Here is a 22265-nt window from a genome sequence, read left to right as displayed (position 1 = left end):
GATGGGGCATCTCAGTAGCCACTGTCCCACACACAAGAGAAGCTGGGCTTCATCCTTCTGCCTCAGACCTGCCATCCGGAGGCATCCCTAAGCACCAACATGCCTGTAAGCCATAACCCAGGCATGCCGACCAAGCCAATACCATGACTGGCATCTGGTGCCAGGTCTTAAACCCGCTGGCATTTTAGCCAGTGCAGTCATGCTTCCTTTTGCCCAGTTTCCCCTGGGGAAGCCACTCCTACCTTATTTTCAGTTCGTCTGGTATGGGTGGCGCTGAGCCCACCTGCAGCCCTAGTGGCAGGTATGTGACTAATCCCTAGACAATCAGGGTCCTCCACTGCACCCACAGCAGTGATTGGTTTAGAGGCTGGCATGGGATCCACGCCAGGCCACTGAGCAGCAGCCCCACTACTCCTGCTAGAACCAGCAAGAAAAAAAACCCTTTTTCCATTATGGCTTTGGGATGTAGGCCTGGAACAACTAGTGGGCATATTTGCCACTACACCACAGAAGAGCCTGCCTAGAGCCAGTACAGAATAAAGCAGGGCCCAGAACTGGACAGGTTCCTAGAAGCTGGATACAGCCACGCCTGAAGGGAGATCTAGAAATCTGCAAATATTAAATAACATTTCTTTGGACTCTATAGGTGGTACCTTCTCCTCCCTCCAGCTCATCCCTGGGACTCTCAGTAGGTCTTGTACAGGCCTGGGGCATGGGAAAGAGATTTCATGACCAAACAAAACTTGTTCCATTGTCTAGCACCTGTGCACACCTCTCCTTCATCCCTCCGGCTTTCTGAGCCTCTGTGAGCCAACTGCCCCATTCCTGCTCCTTCCCCACACCTGGCCCAATGCCAAAGGGGAAACCAGACCTGAGCGATATAAATCAACACCCACCCCTGGCTTGGTCTGAACGAGAGGAAGCAGCGACAGATGCCAGCGTGGGAGCTTACGGTGGCGGGTGCCTGTTCCCTCATGGCCAGCCTAGGCCTCTGGGATGCAGTGAGCAGGCCTTCACAAACCTCAAGGAGCAAATGATAGACCCATGTGTGGGACAGCAGGCAGATGGGGAACTCTGTGGCCTGGGGCACTCGGGAGAAACGGTACATCGCATTTAGGATACACGTGTGCCAAACAGGGGAGCTCATCTGTATCACACACCTTGTACGCTCATAGCCCTGTGGGCGAATGCTCTTGTCATCCCTGTTACAGATGGGGAAACTGAGGCACAAAGGGATCATGACCCAAATCACACATCTGGCGAATAGGAGAGCAGGCATTGGGAGGCAGCCCTATGGGACCCCAGACCCCATGTGTCCAGAGACTGTCCCTCCAATGGGAACGTGAGGAAGGTGGATTCAGCGGGGAATCACGGGTGGCAGGAAATGACCTCCCCACACACCAGCAGCAAAAATAGGGGGGCTCAACCACCCACTGTGGATGGCCCCTGCTATTCCTGAACTGACAGTTTCCTGTACATCCTCTCTTCCTTTTTAAAGATGTCAACACATGTATTTAAGAAGGAACTCCACTGGCCGGGAACAGTGGCTCACACCTGTAATCCCAGCACTCTGGGAGGCCAAGGCAAGTGGATCACCTGAGGTCAGGAGTTTGAGATCAGCCTGGCCAACACAGTGAAACCCCATCTCTGCTAAAAATAGAAAAATTATCCTGGCATGGTGGCGGGTGCCTGTAGTCTCGGCTACTCAGGAGGCTGAGGCAGGAGAATTGCTTGAACCCAGGAGGCAGAGGTTACAGTGGGCTGAGGTCACACCACTGTGTTCCAGCCTGGGTGACAGAGTGAGACTCCATCTCAGAACAAACACCACCACCAAAAACTCCACTACTGTGAAGGGAATGTCAGGCCCGACTGCCATGGGAGCCAAGCAACACACTGACCTTGCTTTCTCGGGCAAGTTCGAAGCCTGTGGGGCGGCCTCCACTCTCTTCATTAAGAGGAATTAGAATACGATACAGCTCCATGGAGACTTCCTCCTTAACGGGCTGGCCTCAAAAGGGAACTGACATGGGTCACTCTCTCACGTTGGGACCAGGGCTATTCAAGTCAGCTGTCAATGTGCCACCTATGACCGCTTGCGTCCCCCAAACTGGGAAACAGACGCGGCCCACAGCCCTACCTTTACAGATGAGCGGCAGCTGCAGAAATCACTCCCCTTCTCTGCACGCTGGGGGCGGGGGGACCAGGAAGTGATGAGACTTGCCTTGGGCAGACTCGGGGGAGAAGCCAGGTCTCTAGTTCCTGGGATTTGCTATCCAGCCCCAGGGCTTGCCTCCCAGGCTCCCGGCTCCAGAGATTGGGTCTCTGCCGGTCACCCACCCCATTCCCCAGAGGTCACAGAGAAACGGCAAAGTGTGCCCACTCACATCTGCCGGGTCGTTTTCATTCCAAATGTTGACTGCATAGGTGAGCTTCTCATACAGGTAATTATCAGGGGGATAGGGGTTACTCCAAGTCAGCAGCAGAGTCTCGGAGACATTGGTATACACCGTGAGGTTTTCTGGAGCCTTGGGTTTCACTGCGGGAGAAGCAGCATCTATCTAAGGATCTGTGCAGTGACTTCCCTGTCACCCGGCCCAGCCCCAGCCAGCAAACCACAGCCACCACCCCGACTTTTGGTTGACAACACCTCTGTAGCACACTTCTGAGCACCACACAACAGAGCCACAACAGAAGACGATAATGTTGCTAAAATTCTACTTAGCACATTAGTGTTTACTAATTACCCTTTATTTCTTATGTCTTAGTTTTTTTGGAGACAGAGTCTCACTCGGTCGCCCAGGCTGAAGTACAGTGGCATGATCTCGGCTCACTACAACCTCTGCCTCCTGGGTTCAAACGATTCTCCTGTCTCAGCTTCTTAAGTAGCTGGGATTACAGGCACCCACGACCAGGCCAGACTAATTTTTTGTATTTTTAGTAGAGACGGGGTTTCACTGTGTTGGTCAGGCTGGTCTCGAACTCCTAACCTCAGGTGATCCTCCCGCCTTGGGCTCCCAAAGTGCTGGGATTCCAGGCATAAGCCACCGTGCCCGGCCTCAAAGTTCAGCTTTTACGGTTGCATCCTTCACGCCTTTGAACATATCTCTGTACTGTACGATTATTTACAGAAAAATAAAGAATATTTGTCTTTATTTTGATTCATCTGTTTTAAAACTTGGTCTCCACTGAGGCAGTTATATCCATGAGACCTCAGGTTTCTATTCCTGTCATGCATGTTATAATATGCATTAAAATCAATCTACTACAATAGATTTCATTTATATTAAAACCCAAATGTAGTCTGGGCATGTAGACTCATTTCTATAACCCCAGCACTTTAGGAGGCCAAGGCAGGAGGATCACTTGAGACCAGGAGTTTGTGACCAGCCTGAGCAATAGAGTGTGACTCTCATTTCCACACAAAACAATTTGGTTTGAGTTAGCCAGGTATGGTGATACACACCTTTAGTTCTAGGTACTCGGGAGGCTGAGGTGGGAGGATCACTTGAGCCCAGGAATTAGAAGCTGCAGTGAGCTGTGATCACATCATTGCACTCCAGCCTCAGCGACAGAGACCCTGTCTCTCAAAAAATAATAAACACAGGCTGGGCGTGGTGGCTCCACGCCTGTAATCCAGCACTTTGGGAGGCCAAGGTGGGAGAATCACGAAGTGAGGAGTTCGAGACCAGCCTGGTCAACATGGTGAAACCCCGTCACAACATTAGCTGGTGTGGTGGTGGGTGCCTGTAATCCCAGCTACTCGGAAGGCTGAGGCAGGAGAATGGCTTGAACCCAGGAGGCAGAGGTTGCAGTGAGCTGAGATGGCGCCACCGCACTCCAGCCTGGGTGACAGTGCAAGACGGTCTCAAAAAAATAAAAAATAAACACGCTAAAATAAAAATAATGTTAAAATGTAAAAATTATCTTAAAGTTCACTCATGGGTCAGTTTAAATAACCCCCCAGCCACCAGCCCTGAGCGGACCTTTACGAACACCCGATGGAGCGGTGAACCTGAGCCCTCCAGGGCCCTGGCCTTGAGCACTGCCTCTGCTGCTGAGGAGCTGTGTGACCTGAGGCTGCTTACTTGCCTTCTCGGAACTACAGTTCATTCGACTGCAAAGTGGGGGTAATAACTCTCTCTGGAAACCGGCTCCGAGAGGAAACATGGCTTGCCCAAGGTCACATGGCAATGAGCGATGTTTTAAACTCCTGTCTCCAAACCCCAGCAAGCTCACAGGGGAATTCCTGCAGGGACTCCAGGTACCAGGACAAGCTCAGCCTTCCGTGGTCAAGACCGTTTGAAGCAGCAGCTGCTGACCAGTGGACACAGGATGGAAGAACTGTTCCCAGTTCTTCCTTCCTTCTCTTTCTTTCTTTTCTCTCCTTCTTTCCTCCTTTCCTCTTTTCCGTTTTTCCTTTCTCCCTCCCTCCCTTTCTTTTCTTTTCTCTCTTTTTCTTTCCTTCTTTCTCTTTCTTTCTCTTTTCTTTCTTTCTCTTTCTTTCTTTCTCTTTCTCTCTTTTCTTTTTCTTTCCTTCTTTCCTCATTTCCTTTTTTCCTTCTTTCTCCCTCCCTCCCTTTCTCTTTCTTCCCTTTCCTTCTTTCTCCTGCCCATCTTCCTTCCTTCCTTCCTTCTTTCCCTCCTTCCTTCCTTCCTTCATCTATCTCTCTCTGTCGTCTCTCTCTCTGTCTCTCTCTCTCTCTCTCTTTGAGAGGGAGTCTCACTTTGTTGCCCATTCTGGAGTGCAATGGCATGATCTTGGCTCACTGCAACCTCCGCCACCTGGCCTAGGTTCAAGGGATTCTCCTGCCTCAGCCTCCCGAGTAGCTGGAATTACAGGCATGTACCACCACACCCGGCTAATTTTTTTGTATTTTTAGCAGACATGGGGTTTTGCCCTGTTGGCCAGGCTGGTCTCAAACTCCTGACCTCAGGGGATCTGCCCGCCTCGGCCTCCCAAAGTGCTGGGATTACAGGCGTGAGCCACCGCACCCGGCCCCGGGTTTATTTTTCAATCTGCAGCAGGCATGCCTTCCAGCAAGCACGCCTCATCGCCATACGCCTTCCTGGGCACTGAAGTTCAGAGGCGGACACGGCTGAGCTGAAGGGGGCCTGGTGGTCTACTGTGTCCATCTCCATTTCAAAGATGGGAGGACTGAGGCGCAGGCAGGGGCAAGAATCCCATCAGATTCGGGAAAATACAGGCAGCTTCCTCCGGCTGCTGTTTTGACCCCACCTCCCCCTGCCCACCCCACCCCCAGCCCAGCCTGCTGTGGAAACCCTCCCGCCCACCTGGCTGCACCCCGCCCCTCACCGTGCTCGCTGGGCTTGAAGGAGCCTTTCCACAGCAGCTGCGGCCCAGCCCACAGGTCCAGCGTATAGTTGTCCGCTCTGACCATGTTCTCCATGAACAGGTGGCACACGCACTCCGTGCCTCCGTTGTTCTCAGGGACACACGTGTAGGCTCTGCAGACACAGGGGCCAGGTTAGGCTGGTCACCTGGAGGCTGGCTGTGCCCCGGATGTGCCTCAAGGAACCGCATCATACTCTACCCGCTTCCCGATCACTGATGGAAGACAGATCTGGGGACTTGGGAGCAGCCAGCGTGTGCTGGGGACACCGACCAGGGTTGCCTCTCTTGCTGGCCTCAGTTTCCTGCGACATACACCATGGATGCCTCTCACGCCAGCCCCCCTAGCTGCTGGCCCTGGTCGTGGGACTTAGCTTGTCCCTGAAAGCCCATGAAAGGAAGAATGGGCAGCACTAATTAATTTAGAAGAACATAAACTCTGCATGGCACAGTTGACGCCAGTGTGCAGTAGACGGCAGTGTGCCATGGCCACCATAGGATAATTCCACTGTTCCACCTTAACCGCCACGGATCTACAAACGTTTTCTGTAACAGGCCAGATAGTCAATATTTTGGACTTCAACGGCCATACGATTTATTTATTTAAGTCAATATTTTGGACTTCAACGGCCATACAATTTATTTATTTATTTATTTATTTGGTTATTTGTATAAATTTAGGGGATACAAGCGCATTTTTTTTTTTAAATGAGACGGAGTCTCGTCCTGTCACCCAGGCTGGAGTGCAGTGGCATGATCTCAGCTCACTACAACCTCCGCCTCCGAGGCTCAACCGATTCTCCTGCCTCAGCCTCCCTAGTAGCGGCAATTACAGGCGCCCACCACCACACCCAATTAATTTTTGTATTTTTAGTAGAGACAGGGTTTCACCATGTTGGCCAGGCTGGTCTCGAACCCCTGACCTCAGGTGATCTGCCCACCTCGGCCTCCCAAAGTGCTGGGATTACAGGCTTGAGCCACCTCAGTGCCTGGTCTTGCAAGTATGATTTTGATGGCAACCTGCAGATCTGTTCTCAATGGATGTGCTGCATAGTGGTGAAGTCTGGGGTTTCAGTGGGTCGATCACCCGAATGGTATACACTGCACCCATGAAGTCGTTTCTCTCCCTCAACCTCTCCCACCCTCCCAGTCTCCAATGTCTACTATTCCATCGTACATGGAATGATGTCCATGTGTACACATTATTTAACTCTTACTTGTAAATGAGAACATGCAGTATTTGAGTTTCCATTTCTGAATTATTTCACTTAATATAAAGGAGGAGGCCAGGTGCCGTGGCTCACACCTGTCATCCCAGCCCTTTGGGGTTTGCGAGGCCGAGGCAGGCAGATGACCTGAGGTCAAGAGTTCGAGACCAGATTAACCAACATGGTGAAAACTGGTCTCTACTAAAAATACAAAAAATCAGCTGGGCATGGTGGCGGGCACCAGTAATCCCAGCTACTAGGGAGGCTGAGACAGGAGAATCAGTTGAACCCGGGAGGTGGAGGTTGCAGTGAGCCAAGATTGTGCCATTGCACTCCACCCAGGGCAACAAGAGTGAAACTGTGTCTCAAAATAATAATAGCCAGACGCAGTGGCTCATGCCGGTAATCCCAGCACTTTGGGAGGCTGAGGCAGGAGGATCACTTGAGCCCAGGAGTTTGAGACCAGCCGGGGCAACACAGTGAGACCTCATCTCTCTATATTAAAAAATTTAAATTGTTTTAATTTTTTAAAAAATTACAAAATTTCGGCTGGACTTGGTGGCTCATGCCTGTAATCCCAGCACTTTGGGAGACCGAGGCGGGCAGATCACCTGAGGTCAGGAATTTGAGACCAGCTTGGCCAACATGGAGAAACCCTGTCTCTACTAAACAAAAAAACAAAAAAATTAGCTGGTCGTTGTGGTCGCCTGTAATTCCAGCTACTCAGGTCACTGAGGCTAGAAACGCTTAAACTAGGGAGTCGGAAGTTGCAGTGAACTGAGATTATGCCACTGCACTCCAGCCTGGGCGACAGAGCAGGGCACCGTCTCAAAAAAAAAAAAAAAAAATTTACAAAATGTCTCCATTTTAAGTTCTAATTAAGTGAATATAGAACAATACATTATCTAGGCCAAAGCCCTTTGGGTCCTCACTTGTTTTTAAGTGTGAAAGAGTCCTGGGTCCAAAAAGTGTGAGAACTGCTGTTCTAGTCCAATATGCCAGCCATATCCATGTGCCACATGGATCAACGCTCCCGCCACGTGCTCCCTGTGTCTTACACATGTCCCCGGAGAGGGTACCCCCTCCCAACACCATACCCAAAACAAGGTAGCAAACCATACTCGGCACGCTGCCCTCCACCACACCACCTGGACCTGGCTCACTCTTGGGGCGAACTCTTTGGGCAGAGCCTCCCCAAGCCTCCAGCTCCAGTGCAGGCTTACTCGGAAATCAGAAAAACGAGCTGGTAGAACAGGAGGAGCTCTGCGCTGCAATTGGTGGGACCGCCCATCTTCCACTCGCAGGTAGAGAGGCTGATGTAGTCGGAGACGCAGGTGGGCTCCTGCAGGACTTTCATGCTCCCTGGGGAGACACAGGCGCACCCTGAGTGCCCAGGAATCCAATGCATGAGGGGGACTTGCACCCAAACAGGACCAACGGGACAGGCACAAAACCACAGGGCAGGCACAGCTGAGAGCCAGCGCCCACAGAGCTGGGGCCAGGACCAGGGCTGCTGGTGCCTCCCAGCTAGTGTCGGGGTGACTGTGGAAGTGGAAGAAATACCCACGGGTGCAGGCGCCATTCGAGAAGAATGAACCCGTGCACCGTTATCTTACACAAACTTGACCACCCGCCCTGGCCAAATGAAAGGGAAAATATGTAGCGGTCTGAGGAGTGCCACTCCATCACACCAAGCCTCTGCCCCCGAGCTGGGGGAAATGCCACTTCTCCATTGGCCCACTATCTGCGCCCCTCTTAGTCCCCACCCCTCTCTGCCCTCTCTGTGCTTAGGAGGCTGACACCTACAGTCTTCATCATCTGGGTACCCTTGGCCTTTGGTTTCCGGTTGGGTTTGGCCAATGGGAGAGAAGAGATGTATGGGTGGGGGGAAACATCGGGGTCCCTCTCCTTTCAGCACCCTCCTAGCTTGCCAGTGGCCGTGGTGGGGCTAGAATCTGCAGCATGCACACTGGCTTTGCTAAATCACCTGAGTGTAAGACCACCCAGCCCCCCACACCCAGGCACCCCCATGCTCCCGTGCGTGTGCAGTGCCAGGCCCATCTCAGCCGACATCCACTGGCATAAGCCGTGTGCAGGAGCTGTCTTAGATAGCAAAGAAATATCCCAAGCTTACCTCATGTCCAGAGCTAACTTCTGATTCCTGCCCCTCCCCAAAATGCCTTCTCTTCTAGTATCCTTCTGCACTTCAGAAATGGCAACCGTGTCCTTCCCAATAGCTTGGGTCAGAAATCTTGGCGTCATCCTGGGCACTTCTCTTTCTCTCATCCCAATTCCAATCTGTCCTCAAATCTGCCTTCCAGAAGGATCCAGAGCCTCTCATCTCCTCCACTCCAGACCTCCTGGCTTCCACCCCGTCCCCTCTCTACGAGGCAGCCTGAGGGGTCCTTTTGAACAGAATGGATTCTGTGACTCCTCTGCTCAAATATTGCAAGGTCCTTTTTGAACCAGCAACCCCGTCACTTCGCTGACCTTCCCTGCCCCCTCCTGCTCCCTCTCCTCCACCACGTCCCCTCCTGCGCCCAACCCTCCAGCCAGGCTCAGTGCATGGCCTCTGCTCAAAATAATCCTTCCCCAGATATGCGCACAGTTCCCACTTCCTCCAAGTCAGCTCAGTGAGGCCTTCCCGGCTGCCCTACTTTAAACTGCAATGTCCCCACTCCACCCAGCTTCCCAGCACCCCTTATGCTGTTCTGTGTTCTTTCCGCATCACCTTCTCTTTTTTTTGTAAGACAGGGTCTCACTCTCTTACCCAGGCTGGAGTGCAATGGCATGATCACGGTTCACCGCAGCCTTGATCTCCAGAGCTGAAGGAATCCTCTCACCTCAGCCTCCTGAGTAGCTGGGACTACAGGCATGCACCTCCACAGCTGGCTAATATTTTTTATTATTTGTAGGGACAGGATCTCCCTGTGTTGCCCAGGCTGACCTCAAACTCCTGGGCTCAAGCAATCCTCTCACCTCGGCCTCCCAAAGTGCAGGGATTACAGGCGTGAGCCACTGCACCCAGCCCCCATCACTTTCTAACAAGCTTTAGAATTTACTGATAATCAGAGCCACCTGTCATTGGCTGTCCCCTCCCACTGCAGTGTAGTCTCCATAACGCCAGTTGATGTATTGCAGGATCCTGGCATGCCATTAATAGCCAACAAATGAATGGTTGAGAGGTGGTGACTTACCAGAGCCTGCCGCCTGCAGCAGGACCAGGCAGCTCACAGGGAACAGGAGCCAAGGGCAAAGCCACCCCATTGGGAGATGCCGAGGCATCTGCAGACAGAGAACAAGCTGGTTAGTGCCAACCTGTGCTTCCAGCAGCGCTCACCTTACTTAACACGCACCCCCTCCCTTGCCCTGCCCTGTCCTCCCCACACCCCCACCCTGCCCTATCCTCCCCACCCTCCCACCCCCAAGACGGAGTCTCGCGCTGTTTCCTAGGCTGAAGTGCAGTGGTGCAATCTCAGCTCACTCCAACCTCCACTTCCTGGGTTCAAGCAATTCTCCTGCCTCTCAGCCTCCCTAGTAGCTGGGATTACAGCCCTGGCTAATTTTTGTATGTTTACTAGAGATGGGGTTTCACCATGTTAGCCACGCTGGTCTCGAACTTCTGACCTTGTGATCTATGCTTCTCAAAACGCTGTAGGCTAATGTAAGTGTTCCAAGCTAGGTTAAGCTATGATGTCCAGTAGGTTAGGAGTATGAAATGCATTTCTGACTTAATAATATTTTCAACTTAAGATGAGTTTATAGATACACACACTCATGTATCTCCATAATGAATAAAGTACCCCAATACTTCAGTGTACATGCCAGAAAAACAAGGACCTTCCCTGCATAACCACAATACAACCACCAATATCAGGAAATCAACATGCACGCATCGCCGCTGTCTCACGCACAGCCCCTGTTTGCGTTTTGCCAATTGCCTCAGTAATGCTCCTTATACATCCTGAATCCCATCCAAGATCATTCATCGCATTTGATTATCGTGCCATCCTAGTGACCAGGTCTTGGCTTCTAAATGCTATTCTGCACTGAAAGGAACCAGAGCTCCTTAGAGTAATGGCTGATTCCGGGAGAAGGAAAAGTACCAGATAAGTACCGGTGAGGAAGTGCTTAGCGGCTAGCTTGACCTGGACGAAATGGACACAGTCTGAGCATCAAAGTAAATATTATGGTACCCACTTGTAGCGCTTGGAGTTAACATCCAGGAGTCTGTACTGACATAGAACAATAAATGGGGGGGTGGGAGGGGTGCAGTGGTATGTGCCTGTAATCCCAGCTCCTTGGGAGGCTGAGGCAGGAGGATGGCTTGAGCCCGGGAGTTGGAGGCTGCAGTGAGCTCTGATCGCACCACCACGCTCCAGCCTGGGCAACAGAGCCACACTTCATCTCTAATAAATAAATAAATAGGGAAGAAAAGAAAGCTCTAAGAACAGCCTCAAAGTAACTCCCTGCAAAACTTGTATCTTAACGAATGAGTGCAAATACGTATCAATGAACGTCACAATACAGAAGCCTGGCAGTCACCACCTTAACCAAGTGCTCTAACTAACCAGCAGGAATGGGACAAATCGCCATCGTCACCTCCCTGAAACAATGCCTGAGAAGAACACAGCATCTTCTCCTGGGTTCCTGCCGGGGATGCATAAACCATTTGGAAACGTCAGATGGACGTAAAGCGAGGGCCGGTCTATGCAGGAACTAGCCGACACTCCTCACGAAGTGCCGGGGTGCAAAGGACAAGCCAGCGTGGGACAGCTGTCCCTTTTTAAATGGTCTGTCATCCTGACAGCCAGGGTCCGTCTCATTGACTGCTGAGTTCTCAGTACCTACAACGGCGCCTGGTACCATCACTTTCATCGATTAAATTCATTTTGGACATGATGTGGGGCCCCTGACCAGCTCAGCATGAGGCTGCAAAACTCCCCCTAGGGGAGGCCTGGTGTCTGCTCAAAGCCCAAACTCATCTTCCTTGCTGAGACTTACAGTAGAGCTACAAAAAGGTGGGGCGGGAGCGGGGTGGTGGGTTCCCGACACGGATTTCCTCCGCAAGTCCTGGTAACTTTCACTCTCACAACTACACAGATGCCCACAGTATCCTGTGGTAGAGATGGTAAAGGTGTCACTTTAGCCTCAATTTTGAATAAAGAGGAACAGAGAGGCCGAGACGCCTGTCCAAGGTCACACAGCAGAAGACTTTCACGGTAAAGGCCTCCAAAGGGAAACGGGGGAGTCAAGTAACCCAGTCAGGATTCACTAAAACTTCACAGCATGGCGTCAGGATTGAGATCCTTAATCTGTTGTGGAAAGCAGACCCAGACTTATGAATATGCATGTGCGTGCACATAGATGCACACACACACACACACACACACACACCGCACACATGCGCGCCACAGCCAGCTTCTCAGGGATGTGTGGGTGCTACATTTCAGGGGAAATCACAGCGGCAGTGGGAGAAGAGGCCTCCCTGCACATCAGAGGGAAAAACAACAAAGATGCAGGTGAGTAAAAGAATTAAAAAGGTAAGTGTCAGGTTATCATGATCAAACACATGGCAGGAGAAGTGAGTGCAAGTTCCCATTCTAAATCAAGAGATTCCTGAAGTGCGGGAGCTGGAAGGGGCCTCCGGGGTCACCTGCCAAGCTCAGCTGCCAACCTGGGCAAGGATATCCTGGGCACACCCCACCTCTGATGTGTTGCCAGGTAGTTTCAGCCTGTACTCCTCCGCGGATGGAGCACTCACTCTCAGGTCTTGGTTAAGCAGAGCCATTGGAACCAGCCTCCTTACATGGACCCAAGGCTTTGTGTCAACAGAACCCCTGCTTGCCCAGCACTTACCTTGTACTTGACACTTTGCCAAGTGCTTTAGAAGTATTACCTTAACGAATCCACACAAGAATCTTGCAAGGCAACTTTCTAGTTAAGGAAACTGAGGCCAGAGAGGTCAAATAACCCATACACCAAGTCCCACAGCTGGGTAAAGGGCAGAGCTAGAATCAGAACCCACGTTTTTTTGCTTCTGAGCCCACCGTGGATTCCAGCATACCAGTTCTTTCAACCTCATCGCCTAAAGCAGCAGGCTGAACCCAATAAAGTGAAATAAAATTAGCCGGGAAGAGCTAGCTATCCTGCTTGTCAATTTCAAGCAACAGTTCCACAGGCGTAGGATGAGGAAGTCTGCCTGAGAGGCAGAAAATCCTGGGGATTTTACCATCTTTGAAATCTCCAAAAGCCAATGGCGAAGCAGCAACTCAAAAAAAAAAAAAAAAAAGCGTCACCTGAGGTCATATTAACAGAGTATCCATTTATAGAATGTTACATCTCATAACAGGAGAATACATATTCTTCTCAAGTTCATGTGGAATGATCACCAAGACAGACCACAATCTGGGACATAAAACAACTTTAAGAGCTTTAAAACATTAGAAATCATACAAAGTATGCTTTTAGGCCACAATGAATTCAAATTAGAAATCAGTAGCAGAAAGAAAGCCAAAACATTCTCAGATATTTAGAGATTTAAAAACACACTTCTAAATAACATATGGATCAAAGAAGAAATCATAAGAGAAATTAAAAATATTTTTAACTAAATGAAAACGAAAACATAGCCCATCAAAATCTGCGACATGTAGCAAAAGCAGTGCTTAGAGGGAAATTTATATTATTGAATGCATATCTTAAAAAGAAAGTTCTAAAATCAATAATCTGTTTCCGTCTAGAATACTAGAAACAGAAGAGCAATATATGTCTAAAACAATCAAAAGAAAAAAATACAAAATTAGAGCATACATCAATGAAATTAAAAATAGAAAAATCAATCAAGAAAAATCAAAGAAATCAAAAGATGGTTCTTTGAAAATATCAATGAAATTGATAAATCTCTACCTAGGCAAATCAAAAAAATTAAGACAGAAGGCACAAATGAATAATAATGTGATATAGTCTGGCTCTGTGTCCGTACCCAAATCTCATCTGGAATTGTAATCAGAATTGTAATCCCCATGCATTGGGGGAGGGACCTCCAGTTTCCCCGTGCTGTTCTCGCGATAGACAGTGAGTTCTCATGAGATCTGATGGTTTTATAAGGGGCTTTTCCTCCCTTTTCTTGACCTTTTCCTTCCTGTCGCCATGTGAACAAGGGCGTGTTTTGCCTCCCTTTCTGCCATGATTATAAGTTTCCTGAGGCCTCCCCAGCCCGGAAGAACTGTGAGTCTAACCTCTTTTCTTTATAAATTACCCAGTCTCGGCCATGTCCCTAGACTAGCGTGGGAATGAACGAATGTTACTGTAAATTAAATAAAGCCTATTAGAGGTGGCACATTCCTATAGCCCCAGCTACTGGGAAGGCTGAGGCGGGAGGATCGCTTGAGCCCAGGAGGTTAACCTGCAGTGGGCTGTGTTTGTGCCACTGCACTCCAGCCTGGGCAACAGAGCAGGACCCTGTCTCAAAAAATAAAAAAAATAAAATTTTTAAATGAAAAAAAAAGTGGCACTATATAATGATTCAGGGGTTAATTCTCCAAGAAGACGTAACTAACAATCCTTAATGTGTACGCAACTAACAACAGAGGGTCAAAATATGTAAGGCAAAAACTGAGTGCAGCAATGAGAAATAGAGAAATCTGCAATTATTCTGAATAATAATACTATTGGGTAATATTGGAAGTTGGAGACTTCAGCACCTCTCTGTTTGTAATCGACAGATCCAACTGGCAAAAGTCAGTAAGGACACAGTCGAAACGAACAGTGCTGTCGATCAACTGGATCTAACTGCAGTGTGCAGCCACAGCTGGGCATCCCTTTGGAAGGAATGCTGCTGTAATGTATGACAAGCACCAACACAGAGAAGGCCTGAGAATCCTGGAAGGCCTAGAAAGTCTTTATCAAGAAAGCTCTGCCCTCCTGTACTGGGCAGCCTCACCATTCACTTAACAAATAGTTTACCACATGCCAAGTTTCCTTTTAAATCTTTTACATATATGAATCCATTTAATAGTCTATGAAATAGGTCATGGTACTTTCTCCATTTTCAGATGAGGAAACCAAGGCACAGAAAGGTTGAGTGATTTGTCTAAGGTTGCACAGCTGTGACAGTCATGGGTATTAAATCGAGCACTCGGGGCTCCAGAGCCTTGGTTCTTAACCTCTATCTGTCCAGAAGTCAAATTCTCTTGTGTTTCAGGGGTCAGTGACCTATCTGATGATCTGAGGCAAACCTCAAATCCTATTTGTGGTAATGTGCACACACTTAATTCTGCATTCCATTTTAGGGATTCACAGAATCCCTGAAGCCCAAGTGAGGACCTCTGGTCAAAGGCCCGTCCTCTATGCAGTGGGCAGCTTTTGAGGGTCTCTGAGTAGGAGAGCGGCGATTTTTTCAAAAGCCCATTTTGGGGCTGAGAGAACTCTGGGGGCATGCGGGCAGTGAGCACTCACTGTTGACGAGGCTCACCCTGCCTCTTCACACCACAGCCAGAGCCATTTATGGTGAAACCCCGTCTCTATTAAAAATACAAAAAATTATCTGGGCATGGTGGCGCATGCCTGTAATCCCAGCTACTCAGGAAGCTGAGGCAGGAGAATTGCCTGAACCCAGGAGACGGAGGTTGTGCCATTGCACTCCAGCCTGGGTAACAAGAGAGAAACTCCGTCTCAAAAAAAAAAAAAAGTCAGAAATGAGGCCAAGGCCAGCTCACACATCCAATGTCCCCTGGCCCCTGAAGAGTATCTTCACCTGGGGCCACAGATCCCCAGTGGGTTCACAGCTCATCAAAGAGAAGCATCTTCCACTCAGGATAAAATCCAGGCCCTGGAGTGAAGAAAGCCAGTCCCCAGAGAACATACCCCGTGACTCCACTTATGTAACATACTTGAAATCCCGTAACTAGGGAAATGGAAAACACATGAGTGGTTGCCAGGGGCTAAGGGGGTGGGTCAGGAAGGGAGCTGATGTGGCTATAAAAGGAGAACTTGAGCCATCCTTGTGATAATGGAACTGTGCTGAATCCCGGCTGTAGAGATGAATAACAAACCTATGCCATGATAAAATTGCCTAGCTCTAAACCACATGTGCATGCAAACCCAAATGTGTACAAGTAAATCGGGAAATCTGAACAATGTAGGTAGATTGTATCAATGTCAACATCCTGGCTGTGATGCTGTATTACAAATTTGTACAATCTTGCCCTTGGGGGACTGACTCATTCTCTCTCTCTCTCTCTCTCTCTCTCTCTGTCTCTCTCTCTCTCTCTCTCTTTCTAGACAGAGTTTCACTTTATTGTCCAGGCTGGAGTGCAGTGGTGTGATCTCAGCTCATTGCAACCTCCACCTCCCAGGATCAAGTGATTCTCCTGTCTCAGCCTCCCCAGTAGCTGGGACTACAGGCACGTGCCAACACACCCAGCTAATTTTTGTATTTTTAGTCAAGACAGGGTTTTATCATGTTGGCCAGGCTGGTCTCAAACTCCTGACCTCAAGTGATCCGCCCACCTCAGCCCCTTAAAGTGCTGGGATTACAGGCACAAGCCACCGCACCCAGCCTCTCCATGATTTCTTACAACTGTGTGTGAATCTTTAATTATCTGAAAATAAAAAGTTTAATTTAAGAAAATAAAGAACCAAGCCCCCTGACAATCTAGCTCCTGTTACCCCTCTAACATTCCCTTCCTATCCCCTCTCCCTCTTCTGCAAACCTCCATTGGCCTCTGAGCCCTGGGGTACACTCCCAGCCTTTTCCCTCTTCAAGCCTGTGCCCCGGAAACACTTCAGAAGCCTTCTCTGACCCACCCATCTAATGCGGGCCCTCCCTGTAACTTGTCACAGTGCCGTGTTTATTTCTGTGATAGTGCTTATCACCACCTCTAATCAGATTAGTGAGGTTACAAGTGTGAATGTTTATTTTATTTCAAGATTCAGATAGCAAAGATGGCTTTGATTGCAAAAATATTTTCAATTTCCCTAGATTTTTTTTTTTTTTTCAGATGGAGTTTCGCTCTGTTGCCCAGGCTGGAGTGCAGTGGTGTGATCTCAGCTCACAGCAACCTCCGCCTCCCAGGTTCAAGCGATTCTCCTGCCTCAGCCTCTCAAGTAGCTGGGATTACAGTAGGCTGCCATCACATCTGGCTAATTTTTTGTGTTTTTAGTAGAGACGGGGTTTCCCCATGTTGGCGGGGCTAGTCTCAAACTCCTGACTTCAAGTGACTGATCCCCCTCGGCCTCCCCAAGTGTGGGGATTACGGGCATGAGCCACTATATCTGGCCTAGATCAAAATACACCATAAGAAAAAGAACACAACCGTGTTAGCCCATTTTTGCATTGCTATAAAGAAATGTCTGAGACAGAGTAATTTACAAAGAGGTTTGATTGGCTTACAGCTCTGTGGCTGCACAGGAAGCATGGCACTGTATCTACTTGGCTTCTGGGGAGGCCTCAGGAAGATTTTATCCATGGGTGGCAAAAGGGGAGCGGGTGTACATGGTGACAATCAGAGCAAGAGAGGGGAGGGAGGTGCTGCACACTTTAAAACACCCAGATCTTGTGAGAACTCACTCACTGTGGCAAGGACAGCACCAAGCCATTAGGGATCTGTCCCTATGACCTGACGTCTCCCACCAGGACCCACCTCCGACACCGGGGATCACATTTCAACAAGAGATTCAGCAAAGACAACATCCAAACTGTATCAGCAAGCAAAAGACTAGAAAAGGGTAGCAATCTACATTATGAATGGTTAAGGGCCTTAATACATGAAGAGTTCTTACAAATCAATAAGACAAACACCCTTTAAAAAAAAAAAAGGCTGTGTGTGGTGGCTCATCCCTGTAATCCCAGTACTTTGGGAGGCCGAGGCGGGTGGATCACCTGAGATCTGGAGCTCGAGACCAGCCTGACAAACATGGAGAAACCCCATCTCTACTAAAAATTCAAAATTAGCTGGGAGTGGTGGTGCACACCTGTAATCTCAGCTACCTGAAGGCTGAGGCAAGAGAAGCGCTTAAACCCGGAAGGCGGAGGTTGCGGTGAGCCAAGATCACTCCATTGCACTCCAGCCTGGGCAACAAAAACAAAACTCCGTCTCAAAAAACAAGAGAGAAAAGAAAAAGAAAAATAGGCAAAGAACATAAATGGTTCACAAAAGACATATTCCATGGTCAGATGTGTAATAGGCACTCTCAATATACTGTTAGTTGGTGAAGCTGGGAGTATAACAGGTAACCTCAAATTTAAACAATGTATTTATCTATAAACGGATTGTCTGCCTCCCTCTGTGGGACCACTATGAGATCGTGAGAGCAGAGCTTTATGTCTGCCCTCCACGCTGCTCTATCCCAGTGTCTACAACAGTGCCTGATGCAGAGAATGTGTTATAGAAACACATCTTAAATGAATGAATGGTTAAAATTCAGCAAGCGTAGTGCAGGAGCAGTGGCTCATGCCTGTAATCCCAGCACTTTGGGAAGCTGAGGTGGGTGGATCACCTGAGGTCAGGAGTTCAAGACCGGCAGGGACAACATGGAGAAACCCCATCTCTACAAAAACACAAAAATTAGCTAGACATGATGGTGGTGCCTGTGGTCCCAGCTACTCAGCAGGCTGAGGCAGGAGAAGTGCTCGAACCCTGGAGGCGGAGGTTGCAGTGAGCCGAGATCGCACCACCGCACTCCAGCCTGGGCGACAGAGCAAGACTCTGTTTCAAAAAAAAANAAAAAAAAAAAAAAAAAAAATCAGCAATAATAAATTTAGTAATCATTTTTAAACATGAACCAGGTCTCAAGGTTTTGTCCATAGTAACCGTATATGCAGTACTTACTTTGTCTGGTACCGTTCTAAGTACGTGCAATATCTTAATCAATTGGGTTCTCCCAAGGAGCCTCTGAGGTGGGTGCCATTAACATTCCCATTTTACAGATGGGAAGACTGAGGCACAGAAAGGTTAGAGCACTTGCTGGTGGTCACAGAGCCATAACCTAGGCACTGTCACTCCAGAAACCATGCATTTAACAACTGTGATTTCTGACCCTTGAAATACAGTCCCCAAAACCCTGGAACTTTGTCCAGGGAGCCCTATTGGCCTGAGACCCATTGGCCTAAGCCCCAGATAGAGCAAGTGACAAGACCCAGGTCACAGAGTTAGGAAGCAGCAAAGTCACTGAAGGCCCCAGCCAGCCAGGAAGCCACGGCCTGGAAAAACATGCCCGCCAGCAGGAAAACACACTTAACTCACTTTTTTAAAAAAACTGGGGGGAGATTAAGTGGTGAGTCTTGAAACGTCAGAAGCCAGCAGCAGCCTGGAAGCAACCCAGCAGGGCTCTTGCGGAACCCACAAGGGTTCAGGAACCCACAAGGGGAGGTACAGGCCTGCTGGTCTTCTCCCCTCCTGGCAGAAAACCCAGCCTGAAGGAGAGGCTGGTTCTGCAGACAGGATGCCGGCAGCCTCAGTCAGGTGGCACGTAGAGAGGAAGCCAGGCACGGCAGGGGCTTCACAGGGTGGCAGGGTGGCCTCTGGAGAACCGCTGACCCCTGAAACTCCACGATAGAAACCAGCCTGAAACCTCAGCTCCTGTGGTGCAATCGGTCAGTCATGCTACTTACAAGAAACGGGCCCTGAGCTTCCTCTGGCCTCTGGGACAGCTGGGCTGAGCTGGCAGGAAGCTAGGCATGCACTTCTTCCTGGGACAGCAACCTTCCCAGAACGGGGGTTTCCAGAACTGGCAGCCACATCAGTGGCCATACTGGGATGGTGAGGCAGCCCAGGCCAGGGCCCCAGTACGGCCTGGGGTTTTTCTGGTTGCCTCTGTCCTTAGCCCAGCCAGTGGGAGGGAGGGGGAGGCGACAGACTGGCTCAGCAGCCCCCAGGAACACAAATCAGCACCCTTCACAAACAGCACCCACCAGCCTCCCTGTGGGCCTGCTGTGGCTCACCCGTCCTCACCCACTTGCTAAACTACCTCATGTATTCTCTTTCTCTCTTTTGTTTTAGAGACTGGGTCTCGCTCTGTATCCCAGGCTAGAATGCAGTAGCACCATCATGGCTCGCTGCAGTCTTGAACTCAGCTCAAGCGATCTCCTGCTCTAGCCTCCCAAGTACCTGGGACAACAGGCACACACCACCATGCCCAGCTGATTTCTAAATTTTTGTAGAGGTGGGATCTCTCTCTGTGGCCCAGGCTGGAGTGCTGTGGTATGATCATAGCTCACTGCAGCCTCCAACTCCTGGCCTCAAGCAATCCTCCTGCCTCAGCCTCCCAACGTGCTACAGGCATGAGCTGCCTTGTCCAACCATTTCCTCATTTATTCTTGCTGTGGGTGTTTTCTGAGCACTTCCTATGTGCTGGCTGTAAATTACAGATGGGAACAAGCCATTCATGAATTCATTCATTCATTCCTTTCTTCTTGTAACAAATATTTGAGCAAGGCAAGAAGTTACTGGAGCATTTTGAGCAAAAAAGTAACATGAGACTTTTAAAAAGACCTCTCTTGGCTGGATGGTGGGGTCACAGGTAGAAGTGGGGACCAGTGAGGAGGCTACCACACTGGCCCCAGAGAGAGGTGCCAAGGCTCACACCAGGCTGTGGGGAAGGGGAGGTTGAGAAGGGGCTGAATTCTAGATCTATGTTGAAGGTAGAGCCCACAGGATTTGCTCACAGGATGGATGCTATGGGGTGAGAGAGAGAACAAGAGGGCTAATAGGAGTCAAGAATGATTCCAGAGCCATTGGCCTTTACCAAGATGGTGGACTTGGTGAATGGGGAGGAGCCATTGGCCTTTACCAAGATGGCGGACTTGGTGAATGGGGAGGAGCCATTGGCCTTTACCAAGATGGCGGACTTGGTAAATACGGAGAAGCCATTGGCCTTTACCAAAGATGGCGGACTTGGTAAAGGGAGAGGAGCCACTGATCTTTACCAAGATGGCGGACTTGATAAAGGGGGAGGGTGCCCATGTGAGAAGCCTGACGGGCAAGCACCAGGGCTTCTTCAGATTAGCAGAGGAGGCTGTTAGCAGGCCCCTGGGGAAGATACCCCTGGTCCTAGAGGGTCAGGTTTCTTTAGGGGTGATGCATAAGAGTTTTCTGGTGGGGGGCCCCGGCATCCTGCATACAGCAGGTGCTCAATACATGATCATGTGTATTTTATTTTATTCTTATTTTAATATGTATACAGTGTTTCCTTGGCGCCAGACACTGGCCTAGGTGCTTTAAGACCTCCCTATGAGATAAGTACAGCTATTAAACCCATTTTACAGATTCTGAAGGTTTTTTTTTTTTTTTTTGAGACAAAGTCTCACTCTGTGGACCAGGCTGGAGTGCAATGGCGCGATCTCTCTCAGTTCACTGCAACCTCTGTCTCCTGGGTTCAGACAATTCTCCTGCCTCAGCCTCCTGAGTAGCCGGGACTATAGGTGCCCACCACCACAACCAGATAGTTTTTTGTTTGTTTTTTTTGTATTTTTAGTAGAGGCAGGGTTTCACCTTGTAGGCCCGGCTGGTCTCAAACTCCTGACCTCAGGTGATCTGCCTGCCTCAACCTCCCAAACTGCTGGGACTACAGACGTGAGCCACTGTGCCTGGCAGATTCTGAAGGATCTTACAAGAGGGCAGGGTGAAGGAGGGGATGAGGGGAGACTGAGTGAATAGCAGGCAGGAGGGAGGGCACAGCCCACTTCCCACCCTACAATCAGGGCCCTTGTTTGGAGCCAAGGGGAGAAGGAGTGGCTGGGATGGCGCTGGAAGGTTGGCAAAACACCGTTTGCCAGGCCATGGCGGTAGACTCAAACTCTGCCTGCAGGGCACTGGGGAGCCAGTGAAGGCTATGAAGCAGGAGAGGAGCGGGCTGAGGTGAGAGCTGTTGAAGAGGGGCAGGGTTGAGCCTGTTTGGGATCTGGAGGCAGCAGGGACTTGGTGGCGCTTGGCGGGGAGAGCAGGGACGGAGGGAAAGTGGCCTTGGGCTGGGGCAGTGGGGAGGACCCCAGGACCCTTCCCCTGACGGAGAGCCCGGAAGAGAAGCAGATTTGCTGGGGAGGACCACGCGCTCCTGCATGCTGTGGATACTCTGAGTCCACGCAGTCAACACGCGACTTCATCCAGGATCCTGGAAACCAGGCCTGTCTTCAGAAGATTCTGGACGCCCAAGGGAGGAGACAAAGCCTGAGGAATCGTGCCCAGAAGCCACCCACTCAGGGGCAGCAGCCAACCTGGCCTCCGTCTCTCTGTGACCCGTTATCTTCCTTTATTTCTCTGCACCGTTTGCGGCATATCGCATGCTCGGGCGTTATGGGTTTGGTGCCCATATCCCCCACTGCAAGCCCGGCCCACCCAAGGCCAGTGTCCATCCCACTCACAGCCATCTCCCCAGAGGCTAACACAGTGCCTGGCACACAGCAGGCGCTCCATGAATATTTGCTGAATGAAGAATGACCAGATGAATCCCCTGGCCGTGTGCAGGGAGCCCTGGTCCATCATCCCCGCTTTTCCTCCTCTCCCTGCTGGACAAACGCTGGCAAATCCCGGCTTGGGGTCCCCTTAAATATCCTAAGGCGGGCACAGATCTCAGCCACCTTGGGACCCTGACCTCTGGAGAGCTGGTTATCAGTGATCACTCACTGTCATGAGCAGCGGATGATGGCCTCTGGCGCCAGGGTGCTGATTAAATTCTGACTGTCTTAGTGACAGCCATGGCTCCCA

General features: G+C 50.0%; 1 protein-coding gene across 3 annotated transcripts in view; it reads right to left on the bottom strand.

Annotated features, from left to right (window-relative positions):
• The window catches only part of IL4R (interleukin 4 receptor), a 49294-nt gene that overhangs the window by 14366 nt on the left and 12663 nt on the right, over window positions 1-22265 (bottom strand). For 2 of the 3 annotated variants that reach the window (XM_017534442.2, XM_037740607.1), the window contains exons 2-5: window positions 9756-9843; window positions 7782-7920; window positions 5315-5466; window positions 2385-2536 (exon numbers count right to left, since the gene is read on the bottom strand). In XM_017534442.2, the coding sequence (XP_017389931.1) occupies window positions 2385-2536; window positions 5315-5466; window positions 7782-7920; window positions 9756-9843 (531 nt within the window). Of the gene's footprint in view, window positions 1-2384; window positions 2537-5314; window positions 5467-7781; window positions 7921-9755; window positions 9846-22265 lie in introns of all 3 variants that reach the window. The other variant, XM_037740608.1, reaches the window with a different exon arrangement.

The sequence above is a fragment of the Cebus imitator genome, unplaced genomic scaffold (assembly GCF_001604975.1).
Source record: "Cebus imitator isolate Cc_AM_T3 unplaced genomic scaffold, Cebus_imitator-1.0 Scaffold85, whole genome shotgun sequence".
NCBI lineage: Eukaryota > Metazoa > Chordata > Mammalia > Primates > Cebidae > Cebus > Cebus imitator.
The sequence above is the reverse complement of the archived record's forward strand: the minus strand, read 5'-3'. Positions and strand labels throughout refer to the sequence as shown.